The sequence below is a fragment of the Leptonychotes weddellii genome, chromosome 12, assembly GCF_054177405.1.
Source record: "Leptonychotes weddellii isolate Sample4059 chromosome 12, ASM5417740v2, whole genome shotgun sequence".
Classification (NCBI taxonomy): Eukaryota; Metazoa; Chordata; class Mammalia; order Carnivora; family Phocidae; genus Leptonychotes; species Leptonychotes weddellii.
In genome coordinates, this window is record NC_138380.1 from 56975418 (window position 1) to 56999313 (window position 23896).

Here is a 23896-nt window from a genome sequence, read left to right on the forward strand (position 1 = left end):
TGACAGGCAATTATTGAGTGTTGTTACACACTGGAAAATAAAAATGGAATGCTGAGCATTAATTATATCTTTTGCAGTTTTGTCTTTATGCCAGTGCCTAATTTATATCTTTTAACAATTTAATAGGTTGAATTTTATTTGAGAGCTGTTTTCTGGAATATGCTATTGGAAGATCAGACATAAAAGTTTCATATTTGCTTACTTAGTAATACAATATGAATCAGCCTGAAGTCATACATGTTAACCCTCACTAATGCCATAATCTTCCAACAGATAAAATGGAAAGAAAGACTATCCATTTATCTGTTACTTTGTGAAGTAGTGACATGAATGATCCTGTGATTCTACTTTCAAGTATGAGTACTAAATAACAAAAGGTTAAAAGTTTACTTTTGTCGTCATTTTGAAGGTGGGAAAATGCAATTCTTCTAGAAATATTTCAATAATTTATTGCCTTTGTAACAAAAGATAAAGAAGGCACTATATCATAATAAAGGAGATAATCCAAAAAGAAAATCTAACAATTGTAAATATTTATGCACCCAATATGGGAGCACCCAAATATAAGGAATTTATTGATAATAAAACAATAACAGTAGGGGACTTTAAGACCCACTTACATCAATGGACAGATCATCTAAACAGAAAATAAACAAGAAAACAATGGCTTTGAATGACACACTGGACCAGATGGACTTAACAGATTTAATCAGAACATTCCATCCTAAAACAGCAGAATACACATTCTTTTCAAGTGCACATTGAAGCATTCTCCAGAATAGATCACATACTCATTCACAAAGCAGGCCTCAACAAGTACAAAAAGATTGAAGTCATACCATGCACCTTTTCTGACCACAATGCTATGAAACTAAAAATCAACCACAAGAAAAAATCTGGAAAGAACACAAATACATGGAGGTTAAACAACATACTAGTAAACAATGAATGGGCCAACCAGGAAACCAAAGAAGAAATTAAAAAAAACAAAACAAAACATAGAAACAAATGAAAATGAAAACACAATGGTCTAAAACCTTTGGGATGCAGCAAAAGTGGTCCTAATAAGGAGGTATATAGCAATACAGGCCTACCTTAAGAAGCAAGAAAAATCTCAAATAAACAACCTGAACTTATACTTAAAGGAGCTAGAAAAAGAACAACACATGAAGCCTAAATCCAACAGAAAGAAGGAAATAATAAGGATTAGAACAGAAATAAATGATATAGAAATTAAAAAAAATAATAGAACAGATCAATGACACCAGGAGCTGATTCTTTGAAAAAAATTACAAAGGCTGATACACCTGTAGCCAGACTTACCAAAAAGAAAAGAGAAAGGACTCAAATAAAATCACAAACGAGAGAGAACGAACAACCAATACCACAGAAGTACAGTTATAACAGAATATTATGAAAAACTATATGCCAGCAAATTGGACAATCTGGAAGAAATGGATGAATTCCTAGATATAAACTACCAAAACTGAAACAGAAGAAATAGAAAACCTGAACAGACCAATAACCAGCAAAAAAAAAAAATTGAATCAGTAATCAAAAACTCCCAACAAACAAAATCCAGGACCAGCTGGCTTCTTCTACCAAACATTTAAAGAAGAGTTAATACCTACTCTTCTCAAACTATTCCAAAAAATAGAAAAGGAAGGAAAACTTCCAACTCATTCTGTGAGGCCAGCATTACCCTGATACCCAAACCAGATAAAGACTCCACTAAAAGAGAGAACTATAGGCCAATATCACTGATGAACATGGATGCCAAAATTCTCAGTAAAATACTAGCAAACTGAGTCCAGCAATACATAAAAAAAAAATCATTCACCACAATCAAGTGGGATTTATTCCTGGGATGCAAGGGTGGTTCAGTATTCGCAGATCAATGTAATACACTGCATTAATAAAAGAAAGGATAAGAACTATATGATCCTCTCGATAGATGCAGAAAAAGCATTTGACAAAGTACCAACATCCATTCATGATAAAAAAAAAAAAAAAACCTCAACAAAGTAGGGATAGAGGGAACACACTTCAGCATAATAAAGGCCATATATGAAAAACCCACAGTTTAATACCATCCTCAGTGGAGAAAAACAGAGCTTTCCCTCTATGGTCAGAAACAAGATAGGGATGTCCACTCTCACCACTGTTATTTAACATAGTACTGGAAGTCCTAGCCTCAGCAACCAGACAACAAAAAGAACTAAAAGACATCCACATTGGCAAGGCATAAGTCAAACTTTCACTATTTGCAGATGACATGGTACTCTATATAGAAAACCCGAAACTTCACCAAAAATTGCTAGAACTGATAAACAAATTGAGTAATGTTGCAGGATACAAAAGCAACATACAGAAATCTATTGCATTTCTATACACCAATAATGAAGCAGCAGAAAGAGAAATTAAGGAATTGATCCCATTTACAATTGCATGAAAAACCATAAGATACTAGGAATAAATCTAACCAAAGAGGCAAAAGACATGTACTCTGAAAACTATAAAACACTGATGAAAGAAACTGAAGATGACAAAAAGAAATGGAAAGACATTCCCTGCTTATGGATTGGAAGAACAAATATTATTAAAATGTCTATACTTCCCAAAGCAGTCTACACATTTAATGCAATGCCTATAGTATTGCATTACCAATACCAATAGTATTTTTCACAGAACAAGAACAGACAATCCTAAAATGTGTATGGAACCACAAAAGATCCTGAATAGCCAAAGCAATCTTGAAAAAGAAAAGAAAAGCTGGAGGTATCACAATTCTGGACCTCAAGTTATATTGCACAGCTGTAGTGATCAAAACAATATGGTACTGGCACAAAAAATAGACACATAGATCAATGGAACAGAATAGAAAACCCAGAAACGAACCCACAAGTGTATGGTCAATTAATCTTTGACAAAGCAGGAAAGAATGAATGAATAGTCTTCAACAACATGCAACTATATGGATGAACCTCACACCACATTGTAGAATGAAAGAAAGCTTGCATATATGGATATACACAGTATGATTCCATTTATATAAAGTTTTTAAAACAGTTCGGCATTGTGAGAAATCAGGATGGTGGTTGCACATGTGGGAAGGGATAGTGATTGGAAGAGGGCACAAAGAGGGCTCTGGATTCATGTGTGTGTTCAGCAAACTTCGTACTTATGAAATTGTACCAAAAAATGCATTTTTGTGTTTGGAGACTAAGTTTAAAACAGCTGATATATATCTGACAAAAACATAAAATATATATAAAAATATGCTACAGATCTACTTCTTATCCAGATTCTACTGATTCTGCCTGTGTCTTATAGCAGCATTCCCTACTTTCTGTCCTACACACTCATCCATGCATAAATGGGTACACATTTGACTGGTGAACTTGAATATTCAAGCTCAGTGGGTTATATCAATCTCAGTATCTTGGTTGAAATTGTACTATAGTTACTATTATAAGAAACTGAGTAAGTAGACAAGGGATCTCGCTATATTATTTCTTGCAATTGTATGTGAATACACAATTACCTTGATAAAAAAATTTCAATATAAAAGAGGGAGTGCTGAATAAACACAACATATTAAATTTCCAAAAGTGAGACCCTATCCCAAGTGAACTGTATCATAATGTTTGGGGTTGCTGGAAGCCTGGACTTTTAGCATGTGTTCCAGGAAATTTATGATAAGGCAAGGCTGGGAAATACTGTGTAATAACTGGCTGGCTCTTTAACACTGTCTCAATCCAGGACACTGTGGTCACAAGCTTCTGGATTAAATTTGTCATAATGGTTTTTAGGTGGTCTTGTTTCACTATAATAAAAGAAATCAGTGTTTGTTGGTTCTCTTTTAAATCTACCTACAATAAAAAGAATGAAATACTTGGGAATAGATTTAACGAAAGAAGTACAAGATGTGTACACAAAAACTGCACAACATCATTGAAAGGAATTAAGGACCTAAATAAATGGAAAGAAATCCCATGTATCTGGGTTGTTAAAATGGCAATACTCCCAAATTGATCAAGCTATTCAACACAATTCCTATCAAAATCTTAGCTGCCTTTGTGGACAGAGATTGACAAGCTGATTCCAAGATGCATATGGAAATGTAAGGGACCCAAAAAAGCCAAAACTATCTTGAAAAGTAAGAACAAAGTAGGAGGACTCACGCATCCTGACTTCGAAACTTACTACAAAGTTACAGCAATCAAGATGGTGTGGTATTGGCATAGAGATCAATGGAATGACATTTAGAATCTAGACATAAACCCTTACATTTATGGTCAGTTAATTTTCAACAAAATAATTCAATGTAGAAAAAAAATAGTCTTTTCAACAAATAGACCTGGAATAGCTTGATAATCACATACAAAAGAATGAAGTTAGACCCCCTACACCTTTTAGCATACACAAAAATTAAGTGAATTATATACCTAAATATGAGAGCTAAAACTGTATAACTCTTAGAAGAAAACATAGATGTAAATCTTAATTACTTTGGGTTAGGTAATAATTTTCTAGATGTGACATCAGAGCTCAAGCAACCAAAGAAAAAATAGGTAAATTAGCCTCACTGACAGTTAAAATTTTGTTCTTCAAAGGACACTAAAATAAAAAAGACAAGTTTTGACAAATGTAGAAATTGGAACACTTATACCTTGCTAGTGGTATTGTAAAATGGTGTGCTTTAGAAAACAGTTTGGCACTTCCTCAAAAAGTTAAATATAGAGTTACAATATGACCAGCAATTCCACTCTTAGATATATACCCACAAGAATTAAAAACATGTTCACACAGAAACTGATACAAAAACATTCACAGCAGCATTATTCATAATACACAAATTAGGGAAAGAACTAAAATATCCATCTGCTGATGAGTGGATAAACAAAATATGATCTATCCATACAATGGAACACTACTCAGTCATAAAAAGGAGTGAAGTACTAACACATGCTATAACATAGATGAACCCTGAAAACATTATACTAAGTGAAATAAGCCAATCAAAAAAGACCACAGAATGTTTGCTTTCATTCTATGAAATGTCCAGAACAGGTGAATTCTTAGGAACAGAAAGTGGATGAGTTGTTGCCAGATGATGGGGGAGGGGAAAACGGGAGGTGACTGCTAATGGGTATAGAGTTTGTTTTTGTGGCGATGAACATGTTCTAAAATTAGATAGTGGTGATGATTGTATGACTCAGTGAATATATTAAAAACCAAAACATGAGCTAACTTTTACAGTGTATGAATTATTTCTCAATAAAAAAAAATTGTAAACCAACCTAGAGTTCCCTAGTACAAGTTGTTTATATTATTACCATTTTCAAAATCAGATCCTTGATGCTAATCTAAAATGGTACAAGAGCAAACCCTCTGCACATCAGAGTGTTACCCAGAACAACCATGCATTTGACTCTTGACCAAAGGAAATTTTGCTTTTTCCACATATTTGCCTGGAGAATACTAGTGATGAATTGATATTGTGAAATGCCAAATTGGTAATAAGGGACTGTTCCAGGAAAATGCACCCATTTCTCAAATCACATCTGTAGACTATTAAGTTAATTGACTGTGTGATTTGATGGAATGAGTACTGGACTAGACCCCATCTCTTACTATGTGATCCTGCACTTGTCAATTATCTTTCCGCATTTGTTTTCCTATCTGTCCAGTAGAATATCAATACCTGCCCAATACATTTAGAAGATTTTCAAGAGAACACAATGAATGCAAGATGTGAAATTGTTTTGAAATTGACAGCACTAAAAACTATGAGACATTATTTAACATCCTTCATTTTTCTTCTCCAGATTTGATTTTCAAAGGGGAAACATAAGGTGCTAAGTTAAAGGGTTCCTTTTGGATGTTGATTGAGAGGGTCTGGCTCTCTTCTTGAGGAAGAATATTGCATGGACTCAAACACTTCGGCTTGTGTGACATTAACACAGTGAATTTTATAGAAAGCTGTTATAATTTTTTTTAATGTATCATTCTGACAGCCTGAGAACGATATAGCAGCCGACAGGTTATTGTCAATTAAACATGAGCTGTCAGAAAGTCAGAAATGTTGAAATATGGTGAGCATGAATCCTAAACAGATCATATGGCCACTGCTCAGCTGTTATTTTAACAGAGTCGCTGTACGTACGTGTCATTTTCCTGCAGAATTTAATTTGAGTTCCTCACAATGCAGACATATTTGCATTTGCATGTTGCTGTCAAGTCAAACTTGGACCTTCTAAATGAGCTAGAATGGTGGGTGGTAGTGGGCAGGTCACATGTGGAGAAGAGGACTCTCATCTGGCTTGTTTCCACTCAGGTTACATTGAAGAGGCTTGCATCATCCCCTGTCCCTCTGACTGCAAGCTCAGCGAGTGGTCCAACTGGTCTCGCTGCAGTAAGTCCTGTGGGAGTGGCGTCAAGGTTCGGTCTAAATGGTTGCGTGAAAAACCCTATAATGGAGGGAGGCCTTGCCCCAAACTGGACCATGTCAACCAGGTATTTTCTACCATTGATTCTAATACTGAGAATATTAACATGTTATTTAGATTCACAATGATCTATTTTTTTCCTCCAAAATGGAGAAGAATAAACAATAGCCCTGAATAAGAAATTTGACCTATTTTATCCTTAGAATGCCTGAGTAAATATATGTGTGTTCTTATAATCCCAAATCAGATACATTATCTTTGCATTAGGAGATTTAGTACCTTGCATGTATATGCATATGAAAAATGGAAATGGAAATTAAAATGACACCTACCTTTAAAATAATATCATAAAATTGTATCTAGCTGTGTGCTGAGAGCAAGACTGTCTCATTATTATAGTTCCCCTAGACTCTCAGAAAAGACATCTCAATTACCAACTACTTAAAATGAAAGAGAGTATTTGGATTTGGATCTAAAACTAGGAGATCTCTCTCTCTCTCTCTCTCTCCCTCTCCCCCCTCCCTCCCCCCCATCCTACTCCCTCTCTAAAAAGAAGGTTGGGGGGGTCCTCCTGAGTGGCTCAGTTGGTTGAATGTCTTTGTATCAGCTCAGGTCAGGATCTCAGGGTTGTGAGATTGAGCTCCTCGTCTGGCTTGTGCTGGGTGTGGAGACGGCTTAAGATTCTCTCTCCCTCTCTCTCTGCCCCTCATACTCTCTCTCTCCATCCCTCTCTAAAAAAATCAAAAAATATGGGGCGCCTGGGTGGCTCAGTTGGTTAAGCGACTGCCTTCGGCTCAGGTCATGATCCTGGAGTCCCGCATCGGGCTACCTGCTCAGCAGGGAGTCTGCTTCTCCCTCTCCCGCTCCCCCCTCTTGTGCTCTCTCTCTCTCTCTCACTCTCTCTCTCTCAAATAAATAAAATCTTTAAAAAAAAATCAAAAAATAAAACTAGGAAATATGAATTTGTTCATTTAAATTTGTTTGATACAAAATATGTTAAAAAAGATATAAAGATGACTTCAAAGTCAGTGTAACTATGTTCTCTACCAATTTAGTCTTTGACCTTTTGAATTTTATTTGGAACCTTATTTGATTTTTGTATGTTCATTTCATTAGCTGCTGTTAATAGTTGTTACTTGTGTTCTATTGGAGATATAAAATAAAAAGACTGATAGAGGGAATTGTGACTAATTCAAATGTAATATAAGATATAGGCAATTATTATCATGTTTGACCTACATGTGAATTAACAAAAAATAAACTTAATATAGTATGTGTAGATGTTAAGATATGTATTTATAGTGTCACAATCAAATGAGCCAAATCATATATATGAACCAACTTTAAATATGCAGATAGGTTTCATGCACACATAGATTAATTTTAATCTCCAAACACACTGCTTACCAGTACACATACTTTACTTCCCACATTAACTTAAATTGTTAATGATAATAAAGATATACTGTAGGGTGCTCCCCTCCACCTGCTAAATGGGATGCCGCCGAATTCATGAATCACATGGGAAAGCCAATTAGATCTTCAAAAATAATAAGGTAAAATAAAAGTACAGTCTAGAGAAAATAAAAATAAATTTTGAATAAAGAAATTAAGGACAAAGAAAGTGGAGAATTAAATGCCGTAGGAAGTACTACTCTGAAAAAATCTTGATTTTTTTTTTTCCCTGAATGAAGTTGCTGAATGTGCCCTTCAAGGCAACCATCGGTGACTAATACGCAGTACTGCTGCCATCTACTGGTCAATGAGTTTTCCTGCCAGAGTGAATATTTGCAAAGAAGAAAATTCAGTTAACATAACCCTAATTAAACACAATAACTGAAATGTAAGCTTTATAATGCAAAGGAATATTCTTCTACAAATTTTGAAATCTTAAATTTCCATAGGTAAACTTAACTTATAATAACTTCTGCTCCATGGTCCTAATAAAGAGAAATTCTACATAAATGTATAGGCTCAGTGTGTGTGTGTGTGTGTGTGTGTGTGTGTGTGTGTGTGTGTGTGTGTGTGTGTGTGTGTGTGTGTACAGCCAATGAGCCTTTCAATTAAAATAAGCTGTGTTTGCCTCAGCATTTTTTTTACTAGCGAATTTTCAAAGGTTCAGGACCTTCTGCCAAGTTGTTTTTGCTATGAAAAGTCTTTTACCTAAGCCATTTTTCTGTCACTCTCCAACTCTGGTAAAATTTAATGCAGAGTTTGATGGGGACATTTAGGTACTTGTTAATCATCTTACTGGTGGTATATTAAGTCATTAACAACTAAAAATTAAAGCTAAAACAAGAAATGGTAGATTCCTGACTCTGAGTACAGATGTTCTACATTTAAAAATAGAAATTTCTAGGACCTTATCAGTAAAATATTAGGAAAGAACATACAAAGGTTTGTGTTAACTTTGAAAATTGTAAATCACATGGATTTTTTTTATCACAATTATATATTCCTCAATAACATAATCAGTGGTCCATTGACTTGGTAATGGTCTTTGAAGTACCATTTTCTGATTGAGGAAGCAAATTCTCATCCCAAGAAATGTAGGTGGATGGATGGATTAAAATCAATAGATTAATCAATCAGTCTATGGATAGATTTCACTCACAATTTATCTATCCCCCATGATATATGTATTTTTTTTAAAAGATTTTATTTATTTATTTGAGACAGAGAGCATGAGAGGGAGGAGGGTCAGAGGGAGAAGCAGACTCCCTGCCGAGCAGGGAGCCCGATGCGGGACTCGATCCCAGGACTCCAGGATCATGACCTGAGCCGAAGGCAGTCGCTTAACCAACTGAGCCACCCAGGCGCCCATGATATATGTATTTTAAGGTCTACTCAGTTTTTTAAGATTTCTTCATCCTGCCCATCTAATCTTTTCCTTGGCTGTGTTGTTTATAATACTCCTTTGTATATCTTCACTTTAAACAATAATGAGTTGCTTTTTCTCTCCCAAGGCTTAATGAAGATATTGTAATCATTTACAAAAAAAAAAAAAGTTGGCTTTTATGTGTAGGTAAAATAATATTTTAACTTAGAACATGAATTTTTTCATCCAGTATACTGACGTTTTTCCTTATCTTTTTCCTCTCCCTTTTCTTCATTCCTGTTGAACACTACACCAGGCCCAGGTAAGAACTTCTAAACCTCCTGGTTCATGGAAGAATACTGCTTGCTTTCTTTTTCACTCCCGACTTCAGAGAATGTATTTCTTTTCCTGCTATTGTCTTTTATCTTTTACAGGGAGAAAATACCACATTTTCCATAGAATTTTTGTTCTGCAGCTGTTTCCCTCCACCCACCCCCGCCCCAGCATGCTACCTGTGTTTTCTCACTTCAGTATCAGGGCTGAGGTGCAGGGGTGGGGAGAACAAGCTTCACTTCACCAGCCTTGAAAAGGCAGTGACATCTCTTGTTAATGCTGTCATGCTTCTCGGAGGGGGGGGAGGGTAAAGGTGCAGGTGGGCTGAAGGTGGGTGGCAGGAAGTTGCTCTGAACTGATTTGTATTCAGTCCAGTGTAGGAGATTAGAATGAAAGCCATTGAAAGATTAGGGAAAATGGCATTTCTCCTTCAGTTTTTCCCTTCCGCACAAGTTGTAGGGTAATGTTTTACTCCGTAGTACTTAGTACGATTTTAATGCAGTACCCAATGTGGAGGTGATAATTTATAACAATAATGATAGGTTCTTATTCCAACGGTGCATAGTCTTTATTCTTACTATTCCATTCTTACTTCTTGAATAGGTCAACTTTATTTACTCACTAAAATTTGCACAAAATAGCTCCAAAGGGCTATTTATATCTATATTTTCTGGAATTATATAGTTACACAAAACATACATATACTAGTGTGTGTTGTGTGTGAAATAGGCAATAATGTTGAATTACCATAGATTTTGAAATTATTTTAAAAGACATTTTTCTTTAATGGTTGAGTCAGCTGTGTTGCAGTGGATTACAGTTTATTTCCTTGGCTTAGTCATTCTTCTCACTGAGAAAAAAGCATAATTGGTTCATTGTTCTAAAATCCTGAAACCAAACACACCAGCCTAACTGTGGGGCTTTCAGGCTTTGTGGACAGGAGCAAGACAATTGGCTTTGTGTCATGTGGACCCTCCCTGATTTGGGCTGTAACTGGGTAATACGAGGCCAATTTCAGACCTTGTTTCCAAGCCCTAAATGCTTAAGGGTTAGTTTTAAAATGGTTTTATTTCTTATTATTTATCGTTTAATTTAGTTGCACATAGAGAATGCAAAAAATATATAAATTCTTATTGCTATGTACATTCGTTTGGAAAACAGGACAAGTTATATTCCTTTGAAAACAGCTACTTTTATATGCTTATTTAATTCATTCATTCATTTATTCATTCATTCATCTATTCAACAAATCTCTATAGAATGCCTAACATAGGAGCACTCTGGCCTAAGTGTTGAAGACCCACAACACCGTGAACAAGACAGATGGCCCATGAAATTACAATACTGTGCAGTGGGGGGCAGTACGGGGCAGTGTGTGAGGTGTCCCGGGTGCTTCGTCAGGTCACATGTGCAACTGTAATGTGATAGATGATCAAGGATCAAGAGAATACAACACAGCTAGCCCTGCCCATTACTGCTGGAATTCCCAAGAGGTTTTCTATAGTCCTGTCTTAGAATAATGAGCCTGTCGTAAAGGAGAGGAATGAAAACAGCTAAACAGGAATACAGTGTTTGTCATGGAGGTGAAGGGCTCCCAGTTGCGCTCATCGGGTTCCCTGCGGAGAAATCCCTGAGAACGGTGTGTGTTTCAGGTGTATGAGGTGGTCCCTTGCCACAGTGACTGCAGCCAGTATATATGGGTCCCAGAGCCGTGGAGCATCTGCAAAGTGACCTTTGTCAACATGCGGGATAACTGTGGAGAAGGCGTGCAGACCCGAAAAGTGAGGTAAGGCCCTTACTCCTCCCCAGTTTCCTGCATCAAACTGTCTTCAGCTTTATTTCTAGGGAATCTGCGTTCGTGGAATGCTCCAAGGGGATCTGCTTCAAGCAGCAGGTTGTTACACGGGGCCTCTGACAGGAAGCCTCACTTCAAGGTGCTCCTGAAAAGAAAGATCCACATATTGAATGCAAGCTGAACTAATTCAGTTTTTCCAACCCCAATGACTTTGTTCTTAAAAGCCAAAAGTATTTCCGACTGCTTTTTAGTGATAAACTGTTGTAAACTCTTGCTCCTTTGTATCCTCAAACTGGCAAACTTGTGACTACTCTCAACTCCTCCAGGAAGCCTTCCCTAATACCTAGTGCTGCTCATTTGTTCTGTGGGCGCACTGCCCAGTAGGGTAACCACTAGCCACGAGGGGCTATTTCATTTTAAATTTAAACTAGTTAAAGTTAAATTAAAAATACATTTCCTCAGCCACACTAGACACATTTCAAGTGTTCCATAGCCACAGGTGGCTAATTCTGTCAGACACCAGAGGTATAGAGCTTCTCCATCAGCACAGAAAGTTTGTTGAGTAGTGTTGCTCCATAGTACCCCATGTACCCCTCATTGTTTTGGAAAGATCCATTTACTGTCTGTCGTTTTTGTTAAACTCTATAGCTTTCTCCAAACCGAGACCCTGTCATAGTCATAGAAATTCCCTAACACCTAATACAGTTTGGATACTCATTAAATTTTCCCTGCGGTATCTGCATATGGCTCTTAAGGGTTCTGGAACCCTACGAAACAAGTGTATGAGGTTTTATTATCTCCACTTTATAGAATAGATTCAGAAGTACTAAGTAATTTACCAAGAGCACCCATCTAGTAAAGCAACAGATTTGTCACTCTTTATACCAGTTTCTTCTAACCCTGCTGAGTGACACACAGTTAAGACAAATGTCAAAACATCCAAAACTCGACAGTTCATGTTGTGAACAAGCTCTGACCTAACTTTCCATGAATTTAAGATTTGTATTTCTCAATAGAAAAGTAGAGCGAATTAACATTTGTATTGTAAAACTTTGGCACAATCTGTATAACTTTGTTTCCAATAAAAATAATCTCTATTTCTTTTTTCACAAGCCCTCTGAACTCTCAAGCTATTTTTCTGAGGAACTTAATAAAGGTGGATGAGGGGTTGGAAGGTAATAAGTTGGTAGGGAAATGTAAGGAAAAGACAGAGATTCCATTTTCCACCCTTCCCTTCCAAATTTAAATTTTCTCCTTCAAATTTAAAAATATTTTCCCCATAAAAAGATTTTGATCAATTTGGTTTTTTGTAAGAAAAATTATAATAAAGAACTGTTCTTTTAGCTTTCCCTTCAATGATCTTTGTAGATGTTGCTTTTTCTTGCTTTATAAATAGATACTCTCAACATTTCCTGCTACATCTTAAGCAAAGTAACTTTTGAGATCAATTTATTTTTTCAGTAAACATCTTTAATGTCAATAGAGAAAAGAGAAGGTCAGTATCAATTGTGATCTCTGATCATGTAATAATGTTCCTATTTGTTACAGGTTGAGTAGTAAACTTTTCCAACCTTATCCTCTGCTAATTAAGGTCAAAATGTCCTGCTTATATGCAAGCATTGGATGACATTTCAGGATAGATGAGTCTATAAGAGAGCAGGTACCAATTTATCCAATGTCATTCTTTCTCTTTCAGGATGGTATGTACATCAAAGGCTGGTGGCAGAAGTGATTTTCCCTGGTGGGAAGGGATATTTTTCACAGACATTTTTTTTTTAGAATTTCTAGCACCTGGTGATAATAAAAAAGAGATAATAAAAAGCAACAGATTTGGTTATTTTTACTGTTGCTTTTGAATTCTCTGCAGACGGTGTACCTCCTTATTGTCATACCTGTGGCTGGCCTCTGTCCCACCCTTTGCCTCCAGCTCGGTTCTGCACTATGTATTTCTAACACAGTTCAGTTTTCTCACAGCATAATTCCCTGTCCTATGGAAAGGGAAAAGGCCAAGAATTTAAAGAAAGCAAATGAACTTAAGGTGCCTTCCTTTGTGCTTAAAACTTGATCCAAATATTTATTCTGTTTTCTAGAGTAATTTTAAAAACTGATTAATACCAAATAAAGTAAATAAAACATAAATAATCTGAATGTCAACAATAAGGACATTTTTAACAGTTGCGGCACGTTGAAATGATGTCATTCAAATATAGTCATTAAAAATTATATCTTAGTTGGGGCGCCCAGGTGGTACAGTCTGTTAAGCATCTGACCCTTGGTTTCAGCTCTCAAGCTCCTGAAATCAAACCCCGCGTTGGCTCTGTGCTGAGGGAAGAATTGGCTTGGGTTCTCTCTCTCTGCCCCTCCCCCGCTCAAATAAAGAAATCTTTAAAAAAAATTATACCTTAGAAAAATTGTTAATGATATGAAGAGATGTTCATAATGTATTATTGATTTTTTTTTAAAGATTTTATTTATTTATTTGAGAGAGAGAGAATGAGAGAGAGCACATGAGAGGGGGGAGGGTCAGAGGGAGAAGCAGACCCCCTGCCGAGCAGGGAGCCCGATGCGGGACTCGATCCCGGGACTCCAGGATCACGACCTGAGCCGAAGGCAGTCGCTTAATCGACTGAGCCACCCAGGCGCCCCTGTATTATTGATTTTTTAAACAGTACAAATAGTAGGTAAAATTTGCTCTATTTAATGAAGTAAAATATATGCTTACATAGAGAGATTCTATCTCAGTCAGAGATAGAATCGTGTGACTTTTTTTGTTTCTTCTGATTTTCCTAAACTGAATAAATGAGCTGTATAATAAAGAATTAAAGGAGAAAAGCCTGTAAAAATGTAGTTTTATGTACATAACTACTTAATAGAGTATTGAACGTCTGTCTTTAACTCTGGATCAATAGGTAATTTTGCAAGTTAATCCTTGTACACTGTGTCAGTGCCTACCATGAATACAATCTTGCCTTAGCAGCAATCCCAACTTTTGAGCATTAAACCCTGTTCCATGTCATCTCAAAGCTGCTCCATGTCCTCTCAAAGTTGCTGTCAACAAGATATTTTTAAAATGCCATCAAAGATAGAACTTTTTCCTGGAAAACTAAAATTCTCCCAAAGAAATTTATAATTTTTTCTTCAGCAATGAAATCAAATAAATATCTACCTGTGCATATTTTTGTGGTTGCTCTTTTCTATTTTTATCCAATACATGCCACACACAAAAAAATGCAGAGGTAGGTATTCGTAGAGGTATTTTTTCAGACTACAAACCCAATTAAGGCATGACCAACAGCACAGTTTTCCCGTCATTAAATGTATCCCACAGGAAAACGACATTTCTCTTAAGTTGGGCAGCACTGTAGAGAAAGGAATTCTGTAGAGTAGATTTGTGAAAATGCAATGTCCCCACTGATTGTAAATCCCTGGGAAAAGGTGAGATTCCAGGTATAACTGATAATGTAATTTAACCGACAGTTTAAAACATTGCTATGGCTTTGAGAGGCTTAAGAACACAAGCCTGCCTTTTTAGCTCCAACAATGTACTCTCTTCCCAAACCCATTACTTTGGTAGACCTTCTCTGAGTTATAGATGAGGGATAAAGTTTTTCTCTTCCACTAGAAAAGTGCCTGGAGAGATTATTAACTACACTGAGAGTGAAGTCTGGTACTAGCCACGTTAATTAGATCCCCTAGAGATGAGTAAACAAGACTTCCATGACTGCTTACAAAAGAATGAAACATAATAAGATGTTTGAATTTGTTCTGTTAGAAAGAAAACTAACAATAAAAAAAGATCAAGATAGAGGAAGATTCAAACAACCACATTTAGAGCATTTGTGCTATTGCTACTATAATTGTGTTTTCACTTCTGGCTTTCTTTTAAGTTATCAGCATACAGGAGGCTAAAATTACTTTTTAAATGACAAAACAACTTGATAAATGCCATCAGTTACTTTTGAAAATACTTAATGAAACCTCTCACTAAAAAAGTTCAGTGTGCCTCATCTTCCATCAGGTACGAATCTACTTTCTCTGTGGAATCTGCCATTTCCTTCTGAAGAAAAAAGTGCATTGTATTCCAAAATTCCAAAAATAAGTTCCTCAATGAATCTCTGTGGACCAGTCCTCATTAGTTGGTGCATCATATATGAGTGTAAAAGTCCCTCTTCTTTCAGAGGAAGACATACAGAGTTTATAATCCACATGGGCTATAATTTTAAAAGAGTATGATGATACAAGGAAGTGTACATTTTATATCATGCTGAAGCTCTGCAAGTATTTATGGGAGGCAGAGATCCTTTTATGTCTTCATGTTTGGAGAATTTTATTTATCAAATGCAAACCTTGCCACCTCCCAACCCCATAATGATGTCTTAAAAAGAACCATCTATCGAATGGGTTGGCCATTGTTCTAAGTGTCCTGGTTCCTTCACTGAATAGGTATGTTTTCTTCTAGATGCATGCAGAACACAGCGGATGGTCCTTCTGACCATGTAGAAGATTACCTCTGTGATCCAGAAGAGATGCCCCTGGGCTCTAGAGAGTGCAAATTACCGTGTCCCGAGGATTGCGTGATATCTGAATGGGGTCCGTGGACCCGATGCACTTTGGTGAGATGATTAACCATTTATCAAGAGCGTTTACTTAATTCCTTACCACTAAAGCTTTAAAGCTTTAATGCTCTAATTGCTAAATTAGTTACCAAATTAGTTACCAAGGCAAGGGTGTTTTCTTGGCTACCTCATTCTGTGACTGTGCCATTTAAAGTCGGCTGTGTTTTGGCGTACGCTAGAACAGCTCAACCTCTTGCAAGCTTTATGCTCCTCCATCCTCCTCCTGGACCCGCACAAAATGCCTTCAGATTGGCTTATAAATACACAGCATGTTAAAAACTGCACTGGTGATAATGAATCCCTCCAGGTAAAGGGAAAAAGAATGAAGCTCTAGTAAAAGTACTTTAATGGTGTCGGGTTATTGTCATCCCTTGCTTTTTGCCCAATCCATATTATTTAAATTGTGGGAATAATCTTTCACACTGTGGGTATACTGCAGCCGGAGTATTAACACTAAAACGCAAAAGATCTGGCAAAAAAGGGAATCGAAAGAAGAAAGCTGTGTGTCAGTGAATCTCTTTCCACACACAGACTCTGTGTCTCTGTGGGCCTGCAAAGCCAGCTGAGAGTTTCAAATCACACAAAGCTTCTAGATTTCAACAGCCCTTAGGGGCTCTTCCGTGGGACCCTGGGAAGAGTCATTTGAAACAGAACATGCTGTTTAGGATTTAGGAAATTTGGCTTGGCCCGGGGAACCTTTGTAAAGCTGCACATTTCAAAATGGCATCAAAAAGCCCAGGAAGAATACATCCAATGTGGAATTGATTTGCTGAAATACAATATAAGACAGTTTCAAAGAATTTATGATGCATGTTTTCAAGGCAAAATTCATTTTCTATCTCAGTGTTAACATTATTAAAGGTGCTGATTAGCAGCCAACTGATAGAGCAGGAGCAAAACAGAGCTGCCAGTTGACTTGGATACAGGTTAAATAGCAACAGGGAGTCAACTGTTTCACAAGGGTATGCAGATGATCTTCTGTTCTAATTCTATAGTCTCGGATTTGAAGTTCCTGTTCTTAGAAACCAGATGTTTTCAGAACAAGACCGTGCCAGTAGCAGAATGGCAAGCTAGTCTTTTTCAACTGCTGAATTGTGTTCCTGTGCATGGGGATGTGCCCATTAGGAAAATCAAAGTCACTGAACGCTAGTTATTTAAAGTCACCCTTAAAATGGTTTTTCAGGTCCAAGAATCTAAATTCGATAGATTGATTGATTTTTAATTCTATAATCACTAATTATATATTAATATAATTATAGTTATCATTACTATCATTAATTCATAATGAATATATAGTTATATTAATTATAAATATAATTAATCACATAATATGATCAGATGCATGCATTTGCATATATGTGATGTGGTGTATCTATTAGTATTTGACACACGGACTCTTAAGCATCTTATAGCTAGATGGGACATCAGAAACTCATCTAACACCTCGATTTTATAGATGATGAAACTGAGGTGTAATGAGATTGTTCAAGTTAGCCAGTGGCCCCAACAGTCTCACTCCAGCTCCAGTGCTCTCCCTAATATATTAGCTCTCGTGTGGCTGAGTATTCACCTTCCTGAGGAGCTGTATTTTTCTTTGTCAGCCTTGCAATCAAAGCAATTTCCGGCAAAGGTCAGCTGATCCCATCAGACAACCTGCTGATGAAGGAAGAGCCTGCCCTAATGCTGTTGAGAAGGAACCTTGTAACCTAAACAAAAACTGCTTCCACTATGATTATAATGTAACAGGTACGTGCATAGTCACCTCATCACCGAGACAAAAGCCAAATCCCATGTTTCAGCTCAGCAGCATTCCTGTAAGTACTGTTCATCTCCATCTATGTCCCTCTTGGACATGCTGCTTACTTTCCCAGAGACAATTCTTTATATAATGACAGAAATAGTTACCTGTTTTTAATAAACATCAAGATATAGAGAATGAAAGTATCACACAAACATTGAGTCCTTAAGGTAGATTGTGAATGGTCTAAGACATTCTCCCACTTTGGGAAGGTGCAAGTAAAAGATACATCTTTCCCATAATTATCAGGTTTATTGAAAGATAAACATCTTCAGAAAATGTTTAATTGCTGTGACATACCGGGACAATTCTTTGTGTGGGGGCAGTTTATAAGCACAATTAGTCTTATGTAAAAATGTTGGCAATTTTAAGCTACCAAAAAGTATATGAAGAAGATACTAATATTCCTGTATTATCAAAGGTACAGATGAAAAAGGGTAAGTGGGTTGTTGGTTTTTTCTGAAAAAAAGGTTTATTATGAATTCCATTTTTTTCCATAACTCTCATCTCCATACCATCAAGGCACATACTCTAGGAAAAAAGAGAATGTGTTAGTTTATATGATGCGGGGCAACCCCGAAGCTTATTTTGGAATTTTTCCCAAGTCATTCCCCCACTAAAATAAACTCCAAACCTTATACAAAACACACAGCCATCAGATTGGCCTTTTGTTCCCTTAGGTTTTTCTCTTCAGTTTCCTTTGATGATACAAAGGAAGTCACAATTCTCCGGGACATGCTATGCTACCCTGGAGAGAAAGATGAAAGGATTATTTTTGCAAAAGACATGAAATGAAAGAATTAAATAGATATGGCCAAAGTGATTTTGAAATAAATAAGTGTATATTTTAAAACATTCTAAGTATGGACAGTAAGTGAAATAGTATTTTATTTGAGTGTAATGACACAGTTAAAGTGCCACCCGTTAAAAATTATGACTGTTTGGCTAAAATAAAAATAATGTTAAGTTTTAAATTTCTCCTTTTATTAGGAAAACAAATTTTTAAGTGACATTTGATCTGCAGGCCAAAGCCAGTTTCACGATATCACCAAATGGCTAGCTGTCAAGATGGTCAAGAAGACATCTGCCTCAAGAATAATCCCTGTAGCTATGTGCAACCCCAGCAAGTCCATTTGACTCTTGATATGTTCAAAGCTGGGACCCATATGTTCTGCATGTGGGATGATTGATTGTGCGGCTTAGGAAGCAGTTGTGAATTAAATATGGGATTCAGGTCATCAGAGTTTCATTTGAAATCTGTTTCCTACATAGCCTTCTGTTCTGATGGGCTCCCTTTCCTTTCAGACTGGAGTACGTGCCAGTTGAGTGAGAAGGCAGTTTGTGGAAATGGCATTAAAACAAGGATGTTGGATTGTGTCCGAAGTGACGGCAAGTCGGTTGACCTGAAATATTGTGAAGAGGTGAGGGGATACTGTGTTATATCTCTGCGAGTAAAGTCTTCCCTAATAATTTCGATTCATGCTGAGCCAAGTGACCTGTGCTCAATGCAGCTCATTGCCAACAGATGTTTTTCTGCACTATTCAGAGGCTGCTAAGCACCCTCTTGAAAAGAAACACTGTCCAACTACTGATTTCTACACATAATTTCCTGTGTTTTGTTCTGCTTGGAGCCCAAAGGTATGCTAATTAGCCTATTTTGAAAGAAATGCTTGGGGAACAATAAGTAATCAAGGTGAATAAAGGCAATAAATCTTAATCAGACTACTCATCATCTTTTGTAATTTCATGTGAATTTTGTGTTGCCTGGGACACCTGCCAAGAGCCATCATTTATTCTCTCTGTTGCTAAACATTGATCGCATGTGGTTTGGTAGCAGATTTTGATATTAGGATCTAATATCCAGCTGTGAGAGTCTAAGTACTCAGGTCTGGATGAGAGCTTGAAATTCAAACAAAGGAATGAAGTCTTCCATTATATCTTTGAGGTACAGAGAATTGTAACTATTAATTCTCCAATTTATAAAAGTAATGTCATTTCTAAGTATGACCTTATGAAATGTGAGGAAACATAGTTGTTGGCTTTTCTTAGCTTTCATGAGGCTACACTTCATGTTGTAATGATTTTGTCTGACTTCCATACCAAATGGGTACTCACATTCCTGACAGGTTTTAACTCCTCCTGCATCTAAGCCCCACTGGGTTAAACATGAACCAAGATAAGCAGGAGCCTCCATAGATCTTGAACACATAGAGAGGAGCTTATGACCTCATTAGGGTTCCGTAGACATGGTGACCATAACTTCTATCTAAACATCCCAGAGGTTATATAAGCCCATGGTAAATTGTTCCAACTCCTGAGAAAACTCGAGATGGAAATATCTTAATCCATTTGATACCTTTATCATATGGCCCTAACAACTTCGTTATATCTGTCCATGGGAACGGAGCTCCCGAGTGTGCTGAAAACGAGTTGTTTACTTAATAAATTCCACTCACCACCATCTTATAACATAATTTAGTGAATTCGTACTTTAATTATAAATTTTACACCTGAATTAATTTGCTTTTGAAACTAGTAACATCAAAGTAATGTAACCATTATGAAAAGAACATTAGTATTACTGAACATTATTATAGTCATATATTGGCTGGAGAGCTTTGATCTACTTCTAGTTGATTAATATATCTCCTTTTTTGCAAGTGTACATATAAATGTCCTCATGGATCAGAATGAAATCTACCATGAATAGCTGAGAGCTTTGTGAAAGCTAAACCCAAATCATACAAAACCAATTTAAAAACATGACTATAGAACAGAGGTATAAATAGAGTCCTTAATTTCTTAAATGAAATGTGAGTAAAACCCTGAGAAATAACTAATTTCAGTTATCCAGGAGCCTAGATGAATTTACTCTTATGCATTAATATTATGTTTGAATACTGTGGTGACAATTAGGGATTCAAATCATAACATTCTAGTAAATACTGTCTTTAGGGAGAATAGAGCTCTCTCTGCAGGAATTGGAATAAACAACTCATATCCCATTTTATCCATCCCCATGGATGCAGTAGTATTAAATAATAGCCCTGAGAAAAGCTAGCTATCTTTTTAATAATGGATTGATTGCCTACCTACCAATACATGTGCAAACCCTGCATTCAGCCCAACAGCAGTAGCTAACGCTTGCTGTGTTCCTAACAGCCAAAAAGAAAAATGCCATTCCTACCCAACAAAGAGGACAGTTAGGGTTAAACCCATCTAGCATTTATATAGCATTTTTTTCTTTGATGTTTTTCTTTATTCACTCAATACCTAGTAATTGGTTTCTCCTTTCCTATTCTTTGATCCCTGAACAGATTTCTTTTCATTTACTTAGACACATATGTTTACACAGATGAGAGAGCAAGAGAGGGGGGAAAAAAGGACACAGTAAATGTTTAAGAAAAAAAGTAGCAGAGGGTTAAGTGTCTTACTCCTCGATGCCCAGAAGATCTATACAGAGACATCCTTTTCAATTCTATAGTGAAATGAGTCAGTAGGAGTTCACTTTTGTGATTCAAACCCTCTCTCCACAAAACTATTGTCTACCTTAAATGTTACACATCTTTTTTAGCATGTAATCACCTTAAGTGTCCTTTCTGCAACTTCCCATGACTTTAAGTGACTTTATGAGACTTTGATATGGTAAAAATGGTAAAAAAAATTTTGTGCCAAAAATTTGTCAAGTATTACTGGTTGAGAATACAATGGGAGTACCTGCAGAGGTATGTAGCCTGCAGCCATTGACCTGATCCTCTCTCAGTGGATAACTTAGAGCCAAGAGCTATACTTGAACCTTTTTATTCTATTATGCATCTTGCTTTTTCTTCCTCTCCTCTCCACTACTCTTCTTCTCTTCCTCCCACCCTCCTTCTACCGCTACACTGAGCCAAGCTTCCAGGTCAATACAAACACATCTACCTCTCTCCTTTCAGCTTGGCCTGGAGAAGAACTGGCCGATGAACACATCGTGCATGGTGGAATGCCCTGTCAACTGTCAGCTTTCCGACTGGTCTCCTTGGTCAGATTGTTCTCAAACATGTGGCCTCACAGGTTGGTTTGTACCTTCATTAACATTAGACTCCTGGTCAAGGAACAGGAAATAAGATACCCCTCTTGCTTTAAGTCTTACCAGATAATCTTCAGAAAAGTTGAATCAGTGTCTTTCTCTTCAAAATGTCTGAGCCTTACTCGTTCCTCAGGTCTCCTCAGCAGAAGTATCTGATGCCCTCTCTCAAGATAGACGCTCACACAAATATGTCACTAGAGTTGCATCCCCTTGTATCTCTTTAAGGAAAAATGATCCGAAGGCGCACCATGACCCAGCCCTTTCAGGGTGATGGACGGCCATGCCCTGCCCTGATGGAACAGTCCAAGCCTTGCCCAGTGAAGCCCTGTTACCAGTGGCAATATGGCCAGTGGTCTCTATGCCAAGTGCAGGTAATCAGATCTCAAGAGGTCGTATGGAAATGTGTGTTTTTTTAATCTGTAGAGACTTGTTTTCAGAAATATTTTTCAGAGCTGACAGCATGTTTCCCCCTAAAGATTTTAGGTAGCTTGCCATTTTGTAACTGTTTAATTAGTTTTGATAACAAGCAGTCCTGTCCTGTGTTTTTAAAATCATTTGGAGACTGATTCATTTTAATGAAAATTTATTTGCCTGTCTTTGGCTAGAAAACAAATGAATTGTTCATTGTGTACTTTACCGCTAGTGTCCTATAGGACTTCTTCCCTAGGGTTGCAAATGCTTCTTTAACTGCCCATAAATCAAAATCAGTCGTGCAGAGATGACTGTAAGTGATGAGCTCGCTAATGAATTATTTTTCTTTTCCTAATTAGTTACTTCTTCCTGTATTCCAGGATGCCCAGTGTGGTGAAGGGACCAGAACAAGGAACATTTCCTGTGTAGTGAGTGATGGGTCAGCTGATGATTTCAGCAAAGTGGTGGATGAAGAATTCTGTACTGACATTGAACCCATCATAGATGGTAATAAAAAAATGATTCTCGAGGAGACCTGCACCCAGCCTTGCCCAGGTAACAATACCAAAACAGAACATACTCCTTCTCAACTCTGGTGCTAGTAAGAAATGACCAAACTATGAATTCTAAGTTACATGTATAGTCTAAGTTAAGGCACGTCAGCAAGTCTCATTCAGTAGTATCTATGCCAATAACTGGATACTGTAGTGTGGATGAAGGGGGTCTTGCCTTGTCACTGCCAACGAAGGGTGAAGTCTGGGTCTCCTATGTGGCCTCTGCTGACACCCACTCACCTGGAGTTTTAACACCTGCAGGGGATGGCAGTAAGGCCGTAGGTTCATGCTTGACAGGGCAAGTATGAAAGAGAATTTGCACCTATTTAGGATTTCCAGGAGAGAGAGAAGCAGGGTCTAAACACATAATGGCTAAAGAAAGACTTAAGTCCTTATAATGAAGGCTTACTCTGGGTCCTGAATAGAGTCAACAACAAATTTACATGTAGGCATATTGTACTTAAAACATAAAATGTAGAAAAATAACTAGTAACACACCAAGAAAAAAAAAAAAGATTACCTGCAACTGAAGACAATTAAAATTAGAATTCTTCTTAGTTACAATGAAAGCCAAAAGACAATGGAATATATGCAAAGTGTGATGGAAAATGGCCATGAACCTAAAATGCTATCCCCAGCTACACCATTCAAGAGTGAGAAAAAACAGTATGGAAGAAAATATTGAAATTATTCCAATTCAAAGTTAGATACAACAGGTTCATGCAGTAAAATGTGGAAAGCAAATATTATATATCAAGTAGTTTAGAAATAATTGGCAGACAGTGATAAACTAATATTTAGGAATTTGGACTTGATGCAGAGAACTTTAGGGTAGACAGAAGATCAAAATAAGTTCAATGTCAGGTAGGAGCCTAAGGCTTTGACAAAGATGGGGGCAACAGTTTATTATTAGTAGACCAGAAAAGAATAAGATTGGAAGTAAATTGCCTATACTTCACCCTCAGTGAAAAGTTTTTGTTCTCCCAATTTGCCTATAAGAAAAATATCAATCTCTTTCAGGAATGTGTTATTTCAAACAAGATCCCCCCA

General features: G+C 36.9%; 1 protein-coding gene across 1 annotated transcript in view; it reads left to right on the forward strand.

Annotated features, from left to right (window-relative positions):
* Positions 1-23896, forward strand: part of THSD7A (thrombospondin type 1 domain containing 7A) — a 388294-nt gene that overhangs the window by 341237 nt on the left and 23161 nt on the right. Inside the window, exons 14-21 of the mRNA XM_081800925.1 lie at positions 6341-6519; positions 11256-11389; positions 15858-16011; positions 17616-17760; positions 19118-19233; positions 21748-21865; positions 22107-22252; positions 22673-22847. Coding sequence (XP_081657051.1) covers positions 6341-6519; positions 11256-11389; positions 15858-16011; positions 17616-17760; positions 19118-19233; positions 21748-21865; positions 22107-22252; positions 22673-22847 — 1167 coding nt within the window. The remainder of the gene's footprint in view (positions 1-6340; positions 6520-11255; positions 11390-15857; positions 16012-17615; positions 17761-19117; positions 19234-21747; positions 21866-22106; positions 22253-22672; positions 22848-23896) is intronic.